Consider the following 12,145-nt stretch of genomic DNA (forward strand, 5'->3'; position numbering starts at 1 on the left):
TGTGAAGACCCTCCACTAGATGTCACTAGTCGCCAGCAGAGTCCCCCCTCCCCCCCCCAGAGAGCCAACTGAACAGACTCTATTGTACAAAAAGATTTTATTCACAGTTTGTCCCTTTTTATTAGTTACAGAGGAAAAGTGAGGGGGGCTCCAGGCAGCTTGTGGAAAACAGAGGCTGGGCAGCTCAAAGGGGGGAGGGAGAGGAATCAAAGAGCGAATGTTTTCTTTTGCTTCTGTCCCTCCCGTCCTTCTGCCACCTCTTTAAACACTTCTCAATGAAAATGGTGAAGCTGTCCTCACTTTCAGGAGGCAACTTTCCCTCGAGCCTTCACAATCCACCCCCCCCATCTCGTCCCACCCGGCAGGACATCTTCAGAATTGGGAATGATGTCCTGACGCGGGGTCAGGCCGGCCGTTTGGACTCCCTGCTGGTACCTGAGATGGCGAAGCCGACGGAGGGGGGGCTGCACGCACGGAGGGGGTTTCTGAGAAAAGGCTGAGGGTGGAAACGATGGTGCGGGATCATTTTTATTGAAAAATCACCCCTGTTCCCCAGAAGCAAACATGGCCGACGTGCCGCGGCGCTCTCAGCGTGACGGGTCTGAGCACGCCGGGTCACAGCGGGGAGGAAGAGGAGGGAGGTGGCGGGGTGGGGGGGGGGGCAGAAGAGCAAAGGGATTTTGTTATTTTACGTCTTCCAGCTTTCGCGTTACTCCTCCTTCTCCTCTCCGTGTGTGATGACGTAGCAGATGTTCTTGTAGTCTACGTTGCCAGCAACATCTGGGGGGAAGGCGGCCCACATGTTCTTGATCTGAGGGAGAAACGGCGAGAATACAGAGTGTTTTATACGGCCCACGTGTGATCTGGGGGGGATCACTTCCTCTGTTTGAGCTTCAGCATCAGTCGGGCTCAGATTTAACACACTCGGGGTTACGGGATGGTGGGTTTGGAGCAGCATGGAACCAATATTAGCTGGGGTGAAAGCAAGAATCCATATGTGAGCTTTACCTCATCCTTGGTGAACCTGTCGCACTGAGTGGTCAACAGCTCCTCGAGGCTGCAAGAGAAAAGCAGGCGGGTTTGAACGACTGGTTATATGAGCGATGAAGAACCAGAGGAAGAGGGAGCGTACAATTCCTTCTTGATGCTTCCGGTACCCTCGGGGTCCAGGACCTTGAAGGCGCTGAGAATGACGTCCTCGGGGTCGGCGCCTGACACGGAGCACGATGAGATTAGTGGGTGAAGATCAACAGAGGAACAGCCAGATGTTTAGCATGAACGCTGGTTCGGGGGGGTGCTCACCCTTCAGCTTCTCTCCAAACATGGTGAGGAAGACGGTGAAGTTGATGGGACCGCTGGCCTCCTTGATCATGGCCTCCAGCTCCTCATTCTTCACATTCAGCTGGCCTGAAGGGAGCAAACACGGGTTTTAAGCGCGGCGCCTCGGACCGAGAGCGACCCTGCAGGGTGGACGTGCATGTCCCTCACCCATGGAGGCCAGGACGTCCCTCAGGTCGTCTTTGCTGATGATCCCATCTCTGTTCTGGTCGATGATTGTGAAAGCCTGCGTGAGAGACGAGTGTTATTCACTGTCGTGAACACCCGGTGGCCTTGGGCGGCGGGTGCCACCTTTTGGAGACTGTCATTGGACCCCAGCTGTCTGATCTTCTCAGAGCCCAATTACAGCTGGGGAACTTAAGACGGCCCTCTTGAGCGCTGTTGTGGACGTCTCTCATCACCACGTCTCACTATTTCTTATTAGGCACCTGCGGAGCCCTAAAAAGATCCCCTGGCCCTCCTGCCGGCTGCTTTACTGCCTGACGATGTGCCAAACTAGTCCAATCTTCATAGCTGGCGTTCTCTGCGCGGCGCTCAAGAAGCCCGGATCACTTCACACGGCAGGAATGTTTCCTCTATTCACAGCTCACGACCCTTGACAACACCTTGAAAACACAGCCGCTGTTGCCGTTGGCGCCCCCAAAAAGTCGCTGGGAGCCGTTCAAGCTGGCGCCGTGAACACAGAGCTGCCGTAGCGCGGCAGAAGGTGGCGAGGGACCAAAACAGGAGGTTTTACGGCGTAATTAAGCATTAAAATGGCGTTAAATTGCGGGTCAATCTGATAAAGACTTGACAGGAAGTGGAGGAACCTCCCCGTGGACGTGGGCCTGAGTCTGCATAGCAACAAGTCTGTGTAAAGGCGGAGATGCAGAGAAGGAGGAGATGCGAGAGCGGACAGGCGGGGCCCTGAAGAGCTTTCATCGCTCTCCTCCTTCTGCATTTGTCCCTCTGGCCTCCAGGAGATGTTTGAGTGACAGCTGGGCGGAGGTCAGAGCAGAAGAGAAGCTTCAGATGGTGTCAGAAATGCCTGAGCTCCTCCTAGTGACATTCTTCTGCTTATTGAATTGTCATGGGAGAATCGGGGGGAGCATGGAAAATAGCAACTGCTCTGAAAATGGATCCAAAGTTCCCTCAGCCTCAATCTAATCTGGGCTCTGCCTGTGGGGATTGGGGATCTGATTTAGGTGTTTCGGGGGTGTCCGTGGTGATGCCGGCGCCCCGGGGGCTCCAGGTGATGCAGCGTGGCCGTCTGAGACAACAAACCTCACCTCTTTGTACTCCTGGATCTGGCTCTGCTCAAACATGGAGAACACGTTGGAGGAGCCGCCTTCTCCGGCTGCCTGCCTCCTCTTGGCCTTCTTTGGTGCCTGGAGGGGAGACAGGAAAGGGGACGATGCTCAGAGCCGCGGCCTGATCCTTTCCTCAGCGTAAACGCCACATTTCAACCCCCCCAAAAACAATCGGAGCGCTCGCTCTCCTTTCAAACGTGTCCTGTCGAGCAACAATTCTAATCTCGAGCAGATAGAACAAGATTAGCGACGAAGGCTGCGAACGTCCCCGTGCAAGCTAACGATATCTAAAATCTGCTGCAGGTTGATCCAGGGCGCCGCTTCATCCCCTCTGGGTATTTCCAGCAGCGGAGACGCGGGAAAACGTCACTACTCACCATCTTGAGAGCTTGAGAATGGAGGTTTGGAAGATCAAGAAGGAGAAGAGAGTGTGAAGCCGCGTTGTGCGGGTGCCCCCCGAGGGCTTATATACCAGCGCCAGCCGATCTAACTTTAGCCTCAGCCTCAAGTTTGGATGGGGGATAAAAAGAGAGGGGGCGAGGGAGGAAAAAGATGGCTGACGATGAAGCGGTGGCCAAAGTGAAGGAGACAGAACGGCGGGATGATGTATCACCTTACATCAGGTCAGAAATAGACCCGGGAGTCTTGGAATTAAGTAAACCTGATAGCTGAGGGACCGCGCGGCCAGTCCGCAGTCCCGCGTGGACTAATAAGGACATTCAGGACATGGAAATGTGTTGGACGACTGGACACTGGTCAACTGCTTGTTGACTTTATTTTTGGTTTATGATGTGCATCAGAATATGGCATAGGGAGGCCCCGGCCTGCTATACCTTAGCCCGGGGGCGTTCACCCTCTATGTGCACGCCTCCAGTTTCCTGTGTTACTCTTTGTTTAAGCAGGGACGCTGCAAAATCATGGATGGGGGGGGGGATCCCCCACCTCCATCCAGTAGAGGTGCATCGCTCCAAAGAGGGTGGGTCGCTCCAAATGTGTCACCCCTCCTAAAAATGCCCTCAGATTCATTTTTAGCCTCGCAAATCAGCTAAAACGGGACTTTACCTTCACACAGAATCAGTTTTAGTGAGTTTGTGTTGGTCGACGTTTGAGTGCTTCAGGTTGTTGCTCCTGTGTCTTCTCCAGTGTAAAACCTCTAAACGTTGATCGCTCTGCTCCTTGATTCTGATGATTAATCACATGTAGAAGTATCACTGAATGGGGATTCTGTTATCAGAGCTTTTATTATGATGACGAAGAAAAACTCCAAAACGAGGATTTTACAGCACCGGTGCCCACGTTGACTGGACGCCCCAACAAACTGAGGGTCATGTTCCTGTCGTGTTTATGTCACGTTTATGTCATGTTTCTGTGTTCCTGTCGTGTTTATGTCATGTTTCTGTGACCTTTCTGTCATGTTTCTGTCATTTATGTGACTTTATGTGACATTTATGTCATTTTTATGTTTGTGTCACGTTGAGGTGAAATTTATGTGACGTTTACATGATGTTTACGTGACGTTCATGTGATATTTATGTGATGTTTACATGATGTTCATGTGATATTTATGTGATGTTTATGTGACATTCATGTGATATTTATGTGACGTTTGCGTGATGTTCATGTGATATTTATGTGATGTTTACATGATGTTCATGTGATGTTTATGTGACTTTATGTGACGTTTGTCATTTTTATTTTATGTGTCACGTGGATGTGAAATTTATGTGACGTTTACATGATGTTTATGTGACATTCATGTGATATTTATGTGACGTTCATGTGATATTTATGTGACGTTCATGTGATATTCATGTGATGTTTATGTGATGTTCATGTGATATTTATGTGATATTCATGTGATGTTTACGTGATGTTCATGTGACATTCATGTGATGTTTATGTGACGTTTACGTGATATTTATGTGACGTTCATGTGATATTCATGTGATGTTTATGTGATGTTCATGTGATATTTATGTGATATTCATGTGATATTTATGTGATGTTTATGTGGCATTCATGTGATGTTTATGTGGCATTCATGTGATATTTATGTGACGTTCATGTGATATTATGTGACGTTCATGTGATATTTATGTGACGTTCATGTGATATTCATGTGATGTTTATGTGATGTTCATGTGATATTTATGTGATATTCATGTGATATTTATGTGATGTTTATGTGGCATTCATGTGATGTTTATGTGACATTCATGTGATATTTATGTGATATTCATGTGATGTTTACGTGATGTTCATGTGATATTTATGTGATGTTTATGTGACATTCATGTGATATTTATGTGATGTTTACGTGACATTCATGTGATGTTTACGTGATGTTCATGTGATATTTATGTGATATTCATGTGATGTTTATGTGACGTTTACGTGATGAGCGTATCTGCCATTGCAGGTTTTTTTAAAGACTTTTCTGCGAGCACCATCATCATCTCGTCCACCTGCACCTGTAAAGGTGAGTCTCTGCTAATGACCTGGCCCTGAACGCTCCCACCTGTCTGCCTTTACACCCCCACCCACCCTGGGAGCCATCATCTACCCAGGGATTACTTGGCAGGACGACGGCAGCAGACAGTTCCCAGAGGAGCATAGAAGGGACAGCTGAGAGGGACCAAAATAGCTAAATAAACTTGACACACCAGCAGAGCTGGAGGCCCACAGAGCTGAACACTGTGCTCCTTTCATCTTTTATTCCACATTTACCTCAACCTGTTTCCATTTAAAAATAAAAACCACAATGGAGTTTATCTGTGCGTCAGGGACTGATGATCCATTCTCTGGTTAACCTTCAGGGCACCACGCCCCCCTCAGAGCCGTCTCCCTCCGCGCCCCTTGACCTTTGGCCGACGGTTTACTGGATTATCAGCACCTCCTTGCAGGAGTGAAATGTGGCACAGCACATGTCATGGCAGTGATTTCAAGATTCAAAAATACATCCACATGAGAATAACTCCCTCCATATATAAGTAATGTATCTTATTTATTATAATGAGGTGGGCGGGGCCTCCTGCATTCCATTGGACAGAGTCTTAAAATAATGTTGAAAATTCAACAAAAAGCTGCTCTTTTGTCATCACAAAGTCTCTTTTTCCCTCCTCACCGGTTACTTTTCAGAGACTCTTGCAGCTTTTCACATCTTAAAAAAAAAACAGAACAAAAATAGTTTCACAAGACAGTAGGAATGAACTAAAAGCTTATAGGCAGGTCTCCTGGTTGTCTGTTGACCTCTCCTGAGGGATAATTGTGCCATAATTAATGAGGGCGAGGTGGGACATCTCAAACTTTTCACAGGTGAGTCAGCTGTTTGAGGTTTTAGGACGCCGTTGTGTTCGGGAAAATAAAAACGTGCTGGGCTCCCGAGCTGTTTATGTGCTGCCAGCGTGAAGGAATGTGTCCATCCAGATGTGTGTACATTTCATGGAAGCTGTCGCTGTAACGTTAGACTCCGGCCACACTCCTCCGAAGTCATCCATCACTTTTTGATGACTGGTATGTCTGTCTGTTGAGACTGGAGAGGATCCCAGTCTGTCCTATAGAGGGAGGCCACCTGAAGGAAGTGTGACATGTCTGACATTGCAGCCATCATTTTTTTGAATGATCACCCCCACCCATGTGATTAATCACCTGTTTGGTTGCTTCCTTTTGTCACTTGATCCTGTTTAGCATTGTGTTAGCATAGCCACCACTGTACAGGACAGAGGTCAGCTTTGTTTGGTCTGGAAGTGGCAGCTGAACGAACAGTTTAAGCTTCTTGCTCAGACGTTTTTCATTATTCGGTAAATCCAGGGCATCAAAACGAAATCACAGTCAGACATGGTGTGATCAGAGCAGTAATTCAATTAAAGGCACACATTTCCCCAGCATAATTAAGGCTGATTTAAGGCAGGCTGCGTCCTTCAATTTATAAATAATCGATTGACATTTCGGGTAAAAGTGCAGCGCATGTTGCACCTGCAGCGCCACCTGCTGGTTGCCCTTAATGTGATTTATGATCCTTTTGCTGCTCGTTTGATATCAATTAAAATAAACACATTCACGTTCTACATTTATTTGTATTTGATGTCTTTTCTAATTGCACTGTCACATTTTAATATATCATTTTAGCTTTGCAAGGACTTTACTTGCAAAATAGTAAAGCAATTAATGGATTCTTTCAGATCTACTAAGATCTAAGGCCTTCACAACAAATATGGCAAATATGCTGCGTAATACTCTTTATACAATACTGCAGGCAACTGTTATGATACGCATATATACGGATTTGTGCATCATAACTGTAATAGATTATAATCTCAGAAACACTAGCACTGCGCTCAAATGCGTCCATCTGCGTAGATTCTCTGCTTGTTCTCTGGATTCGCTTGTCTCCGTCCTCTAAGTCAGTGCAGTTCCTCTTTGTCACATCTGACTCTCTCACTTCTGCATAAATGGGGTTTTATTTTCACCCCAGGGCGATAAGGTCTTCCTGGCCCCGCTGCTCTTCTTCTCCTCGTCCCTTCAGCCACTCCTCTCGAGCCTTCTTCACTTCCTGCCCGTAGTAATCGTGAAGTTCCCTGAAGTCCTCTGCTGGTTTTAAACCCACCCATTCCCCACTGGAGGCGGCCGGGCCGTTCAGTGGGGTGATGAGAGCGTTCTTCCTGAGCCACATGGGGCACTTTTGGCTGATGACTTTGGTGGGTGCTTGTAAAAGAGCGCTGCCGCTCTGACCTCTGACCTTCCTGGCCACTGCTGCGGCCCCCGGCTCAGGCAGGAGCGCAGCCGTGGATTTAAAAGCTTCGGTAGAAATGGCGTCACAGGAACCAGGGGACTTTTGCTCTTTGGCTTCTGCGGCGTTAGAACAGAGAAATTACCAAAACAGCCGACGCTGAGTTAGCATCACCGCTACATTCAGAGGCGCACACCTTCATACTGGGCCCTCAGCTCTCGCAGCAGCAGGCAGAGGTAACAGTGGCTGGATGAGAGCAGCGTCTTCACCCAGCTCTCCTGACTCGGACCATCCGCCGCAGCAAACCTGTAAGTCTTCAGGTCAGGGCCTGGAAACACCAGCGAGAAGGCGAAGTCAACGTCAGCCTCCACGACCCTGACGGCGCACCCCTCCAGGACGATGACCCCCAGCAGGTGTCGGTCAGCAGGGCGCTCCTGGTAGAAGAGCAGGTTGGCCTTCAGGACAAACCACCGTCGATGGTAGACGCCGTTTCTCTTCTTCTGCAAAGACGGAACAGAGAATTATTGCATGACGTGTCTACAGACGCGTTACTTCAGGGTGTTTCAAACCTTTTTATAGAGATATCCCTCTTTAGCAACCGGAGATGTGCACGAGAGGAAGTGGGTCAAGATCTTCTCACTGAGCTTCATTATAGCACCTGAACAACATGAGACACATCACAGACAGACAGATAGACAGATAGACAGATAGACAGATAGACAGATAGACAGATAGACAGATAGACAGATAGATAGATAGATAGATAGATAGATAGATAGATAGATAGATAGATAGATAGATAGATAGACCTACCTCACTTGTTCCGAAGCGATTGTTTTATGTCAGCTCAAAGCATCCAGGTCCAGACAATGTTTGAATCTATAGTTTCAGGTTACAGCTGCGTCTCTCTTAGGTGCACCAGGACGGGCGTTGGAATATAAATAACTTGGCCCACTTCCTCGTAACTGAATCCTGACACATATTTTCTCCCTCCCCTGAGCTTAAGTCGAACCTGCAGGATCCGCCGGGTCCAACCATCAGAACCAACCTGTCCGACAGGGCGACGGAAGTGAGATGCTGCAGATGCTGAAGTGAATGAACTTTTAGGTCTTCGGCATTTCCCTCAGTGGACTCACTTCTGTATTTTGGGTTATTTTCATGCTGTCTTTTATTGTTTTAGATTTTTTTTTTGACTGATCATCATGTCAAAAAGCTCTACTGTACTTTTTGAGATCAAACAGCAAATGTGATGGTTCTGAGAGACTTTGAGTGCTTATCTTCAAGGATTAAGGTGCTTTGGTCATGAAGCAACCTACTGTATTACATAACCTCATATTACTACTGCTAACTACCAACAATATGCTGCTGGTAGCAACCAACCTCAACCTTAATCATGAGACTATTACCCAGCATTAGACGTGCGAATACAAAGCTTAAAAACTTTTAGATACTTCTTTGTCTCTGTGTTCTGACCAACAGCAATCAGATGGATCAGAACAAAGTCTTTGATCAGGGAGCAATAACTCGTGCTCTAATCGGACTCATGGTCCATTATCTGCTGCTTCAATTATCAGTCCTCTCACCAAGACTCGCGCCCTCCAACACATATTCTAGAACATCTAGATCAGAAAATCACACTGTGGCCCTTAAATGGCTCTTCACTGCTATTTATATATTGATATGTCTATTTTGGTCAGACTTACACAATGGAAGCAATTAAAATTACATTTGTTTATGTGTTTTAAAATGCTGTAAATGTTCACAAACTCATCCATAGGTTATATTTTTGGATTATTCAAAACACAGGATAGGATCCGAGGTGGACGATGCATACCTGAAATGGTGGATTTGAAATAAATATGTGACAACTTTGCCCTTTTTTGACGGCCTAACTAACATTTTAACACATTCTTCATACGCCTTATTCACTGGTGACAAATATGCTCTTAAAATAATATTGAACTAACAATACAGAGGGTTTACCTTAATTAGGAGATAACAAACTTGTAATCTATCTGTGGGAAACATGACGAATTAATTTCTCAACAGAGGTGTTATGCCACAGAATTACCAGGTGGTGGCGCTGATCAAGCGTCTTTTCCTACCAACCACCACTGGAAGAGACGAAGAAGAATACAAACAGGGACGAGTTCGCATGTCGCTGTAGCATTTCCTCAAGGTTTCACTACATCAGTAACGTATTAGTGAGTTCAACTATTAATGGTCTTATATTTCTGCAGAAATCCATCATTCGGTAGTTTATTAATTAACCTAAACTAGACTCCACGTGCTGTGTGTTTACTGTTGTTTCGGCTACCCCATGTTTTTTTTGTTTTTTAGCAATGTAGCTAAAGTTAGCCCAATGGGAAAAGCAAAATAGCAAAATAAAGTTACGGTGCATCGCGTTAATACTAGATTAACCGTGGGAAACAGTGATTTTAAATCCCAAATGTTCTCCTTTGTCTAGCGCCATGTCGAAAAGGAAAGTAACCTTTGAAGGCGTCAACGAAGAGTTAGACCTGGAAGACGTCCCCCCCAATAAAAAGGTAGCTCTCTTGAATACTGGGCTTCACCTGCAGTTATTTATTGTTGCTGTGGTCGCAATGATATTTGGCTATGTTCTATTGTTTTTGTTCTGTTCAGAGCTGCGAGCCCATGAGTGGCCCGGGCTCCAGGTTTAAAGGCAAACATTCCCTTGATAGCGATGAAGAGGATGAAGGAGATGAAGCAAACCGCAGCAAATATAATATTCTGGACAGTGATGACGTGGAGGGTATGTCCTGCTGACTAAACAGACACAAGCTTTGCACGCACTCTACATGCATGTTTTATTTGCTGATCTTGAAGCATAATATGAAGATTCTTATCAGTTTTACAAAATGTACAATTACGTTCTGTTTGTTTGAGATCTTGCAGGCGAATCGTGCACGTCTGCATTCTGCTCTACAGGGTTGCGCAGGCAGAAAGTCTAATAATTACAATAGCAGATCACATTGTTGCCTGAATACAATTGAAATGTGCTTCAAACTGAACAAACCTCTGTAAACTTAGTTGTCAGTAAATTGTCACGACATCCTGTCTGTGCACTTTATGACTTTTAATGCAGTAATTTTAAAGACAAGAAAGCATATGTGACTATATCTACTTTATTTTCAGGGCAAGAGGTGGCAACTATTGACTGTGATGAGGGGGTGCCCATTACACCCTTCAATCTGGACGAAGAGATGGAGGAAGGCCACTTTGACTCTGAGGGAAATTACTTCATCAAGAAAGATCAAGAGATTCGAGACAATTGGCTCGACAATATTGATTGGGTAATTGTTCGTTTATGGAAAATCCAATTTTTTTTGGTTTACTGTATTAAACAACTTTTTGAAAATTGGTTGTTGTAGGTGAAGATAAAAGAGCAGCCGTTCAAGAAAAAGAAGAAAGGTCTTGGAGCCAAAAGGAAGCGCAGAGTCGGGGATGAGGATGAGGCTGAAGAAGAAAAAATAAGAGAAGAACAGCAGGCGGAGAAAGAAAATGAAGAGGACGAGGAGGAAGAGGAGCTAGAGCCAGCAGAAGATCCTCTGGCATCCTTCACGCAGCACCAGCTCATAGAAGCTGTGGTAGAACTGCTGTTGCCGGGGGAAACGGTTACAGCAGCGCTGCGTCGGCTGGGAGGCCTGAGAGGACAGAAAAGAGGGAAACTGAAGCAAGAACGTGAACCCACAGAGGAGAACAAACGAGACACCGAGAAGCTCGACAAGCTCACGGCACTCGCTGACAGACTGGTCGGATCTGGGATGTTTGAGATATATCAGCACACACAGGAAAAACTGGCCTATTTGATGAAGAACATGAGCAAGAAAGCACCAGCGAGGGTGAAAACCAGTGAGGAAGACGAAGAAGAGGAACTCGACATGTTTGCAGATACGTTTGATGAATCTCATGGGAGGAAATCGAAGGAGACGGTGGATGACGAGGACAACAGAGGTGATTTTTAACCCACCCTTTTACCTCTTCATCGTCAGTGTCGCACTTTGTTTCGCTAAATCCAGGTTTGCTGTCTTCTCAGTGACTGAGGAAGTGATGTGGGAGTACAAATGGAGCAACACAGATGATTCAGAAGTGTACGGCCCCTTCACCAGTCAGCAGATGCAGGTATTCTTCTGCCGCACATTTGATGTTTTACCTGATTCTCCCCACGTTTACTGGACATTTTCTCCATGGGTGTTTGTCTTCCAGGACTGGGTGGATGATGGCTATTTCAATGATGGCGTTTATTGTAGAAGAAAGGGCCAGGAGGGAGCTCAATTTTACAACTCCAAGAGACTGGACTTTGAGCTATATACGTGATTTAGCTTGAGTTTTATCGGTCTTTGCTGTGAAAAGAAACCTGTACCGTGTTTAGTACAACTGACCTGAATTCACTTTCTAAGGTAACTTCCATAACTCAGCTTTTCAGTGTTACTGGGCTAGATGGATCTTTTGCTGCATTGATAACCTTTTCCATAGGAAAGGATGTTTTAGACCATCTACCAAACTTTCAGTTTTCCAATGTATCACAACTGGGAATGTTGGGAGGGGGCTGATGAAGCAAGAGAAAGCAATACACATCCAGGGTACATTTGGCCTCATCCTTGGAACAGGCAAGGGTTTTCAGTTTTTTTTGTACATTGGTTTTAAATAAAGAACTCCTGTATGTGATTTATGAAAAAAGTTATTTTGTCTTTACTCTTTGTAAAAATATAAGAAACGATTTCACTGGTATATGTGACCAGATAAGATTGTTTTCAGCGAAACACCG

General features: G+C 46.0%; 3 protein-coding genes across 3 annotated transcripts; 1 reads left to right on the top strand and 2 right to left on the bottom strand.

The window, feature by feature from the left end:
- Nucleotides 1-80: 80 nt before the first annotated feature.
- On the bottom strand, nucleotides 81-3,155 carry mylpfa (myosin light chain, phosphorylatable, fast skeletal muscle a). Its single transcript, XM_057015479.1, has 7 exons — nucleotides 3,005-3,155; nucleotides 2,607-2,705; nucleotides 1,489-1,564; nucleotides 1,303-1,407; nucleotides 1,133-1,211; nucleotides 1,009-1,057; nucleotides 81-811 (listed from the first exon to the last, which is right to left on the bottom strand). Exons 1-7 carry the CDS (start codon nucleotides 3,005-3,007, stop codon nucleotides 710-712), a joined length of 513 nt encoding a protein of 170 aa, XP_056871459.1. The 5' UTR covers nucleotides 3,008-3,155; the 3' UTR covers nucleotides 81-709.
- Nucleotides 3,156-6,683: 3,528 nt separating this feature from the next.
- Nucleotides 6,684-8,448, bottom strand: pheta2 (PH domain containing endocytic trafficking adaptor 2). Its single transcript, XM_057015474.1, has 4 exons — nucleotides 8,170-8,448; nucleotides 7,926-8,014; nucleotides 7,553-7,856; nucleotides 6,684-7,475 (listed from the first exon to the last, which is right to left on the bottom strand). Exons 2-4 carry the CDS (start codon nucleotides 8,004-8,006, stop codon nucleotides 7,093-7,095), a joined length of 768 nt encoding a protein of 255 aa, XP_056871454.1. The 5' UTR covers nucleotides 8,007-8,014; nucleotides 8,170-8,448; the 3' UTR covers nucleotides 6,684-7,092.
- A 954-nt stretch (nucleotides 8,449-9,402) lies between these two features.
- On the top strand, nucleotides 9,403-12,057 carry cd2bp2 (CD2 (cytoplasmic tail) binding protein 2). Its single transcript, XM_057015467.1, has 7 exons — nucleotides 9,403-9,560; nucleotides 9,824-9,902; nucleotides 10,000-10,129; nucleotides 10,513-10,670; nucleotides 10,749-11,331; nucleotides 11,414-11,499; nucleotides 11,584-12,057. The coding sequence occupies exons 2-7, from the start codon at nucleotides 9,828-9,830 to the stop codon at nucleotides 11,692-11,694; spliced, it is 1,143 nt and encodes a 380-aa protein (XP_056871447.1). The 5' UTR covers nucleotides 9,403-9,560; nucleotides 9,824-9,827; the 3' UTR covers nucleotides 11,695-12,057.
- Nucleotides 12,058-12,145: the final 88 nt, after the last annotated feature.

This window comes from Takifugu flavidus, chromosome 18 (assembly GCF_003711565.1).
Source record: "Takifugu flavidus isolate HTHZ2018 chromosome 18, ASM371156v2, whole genome shotgun sequence".
NCBI lineage: Eukaryota > Metazoa > Chordata > Actinopteri > Tetraodontiformes > Tetraodontidae > Takifugu > Takifugu flavidus.

Excerpts from the sequence above, each read along its gene's own strand:
- mylpfa (XM_057015479.1), bottom strand. Across the intron at positions 1,408-1,488 it reads GGACGTCCTGGCCTCCATGG|GCCAGCTGAATGTGAAGAAT; the intron begins GTGAGGGACATG and ends TGCTCCCTTCAG. Across the intron at positions 1,058-1,132 it reads GGAAGCATCAAGAAGGAATT|CCTCGAGGAGCTGTTGACCA; the intron begins GTACGCTCCCTC and ends TTTCTCTTGCAG.
- pheta2 (XM_057015474.1), bottom strand. The coding sequence starts at position 8,006 with ATGAAGCTCAGTGAGAAGATCTTGACCCACTTCCTCTCGTGCACATCT. Across the intron at positions 7,857-7,925 it reads AGGGATATCTCTATAAAAAG|AAGAAGAGAAACGGCGTCTA; the intron begins GTTTGAAACACC and ends CCGTCTTTGCAG. Across the intron at positions 7,476-7,552 it reads GCTGAGGGCCCAGTATGAAG|AAGCCAAAGAGCAAAAGTCC; the intron begins GTGTGCGCCTCT and ends CTAACGCCGCAG.
- cd2bp2 (XM_057015467.1), top strand. The coding sequence starts at position 9,828 with ATGTCGAAAAGGAAAGTAACCTTTGAAGGCGTCAACGAAGAGTTAGAC. Across the intron at positions 10,130-10,512 it reads GGACAGTGATGACGTGGAGG|GGCAAGAGGTGGCAACTATT; the intron begins GTATGTCCTGCT and ends CTTTATTTTCAG. Across the intron at positions 11,332-11,413 it reads GGATGACGAGGACAACAGAG|TGACTGAGGAAGTGATGTGG; the intron begins GTGATTTTTAAC and ends CTGTCTTCTCAG.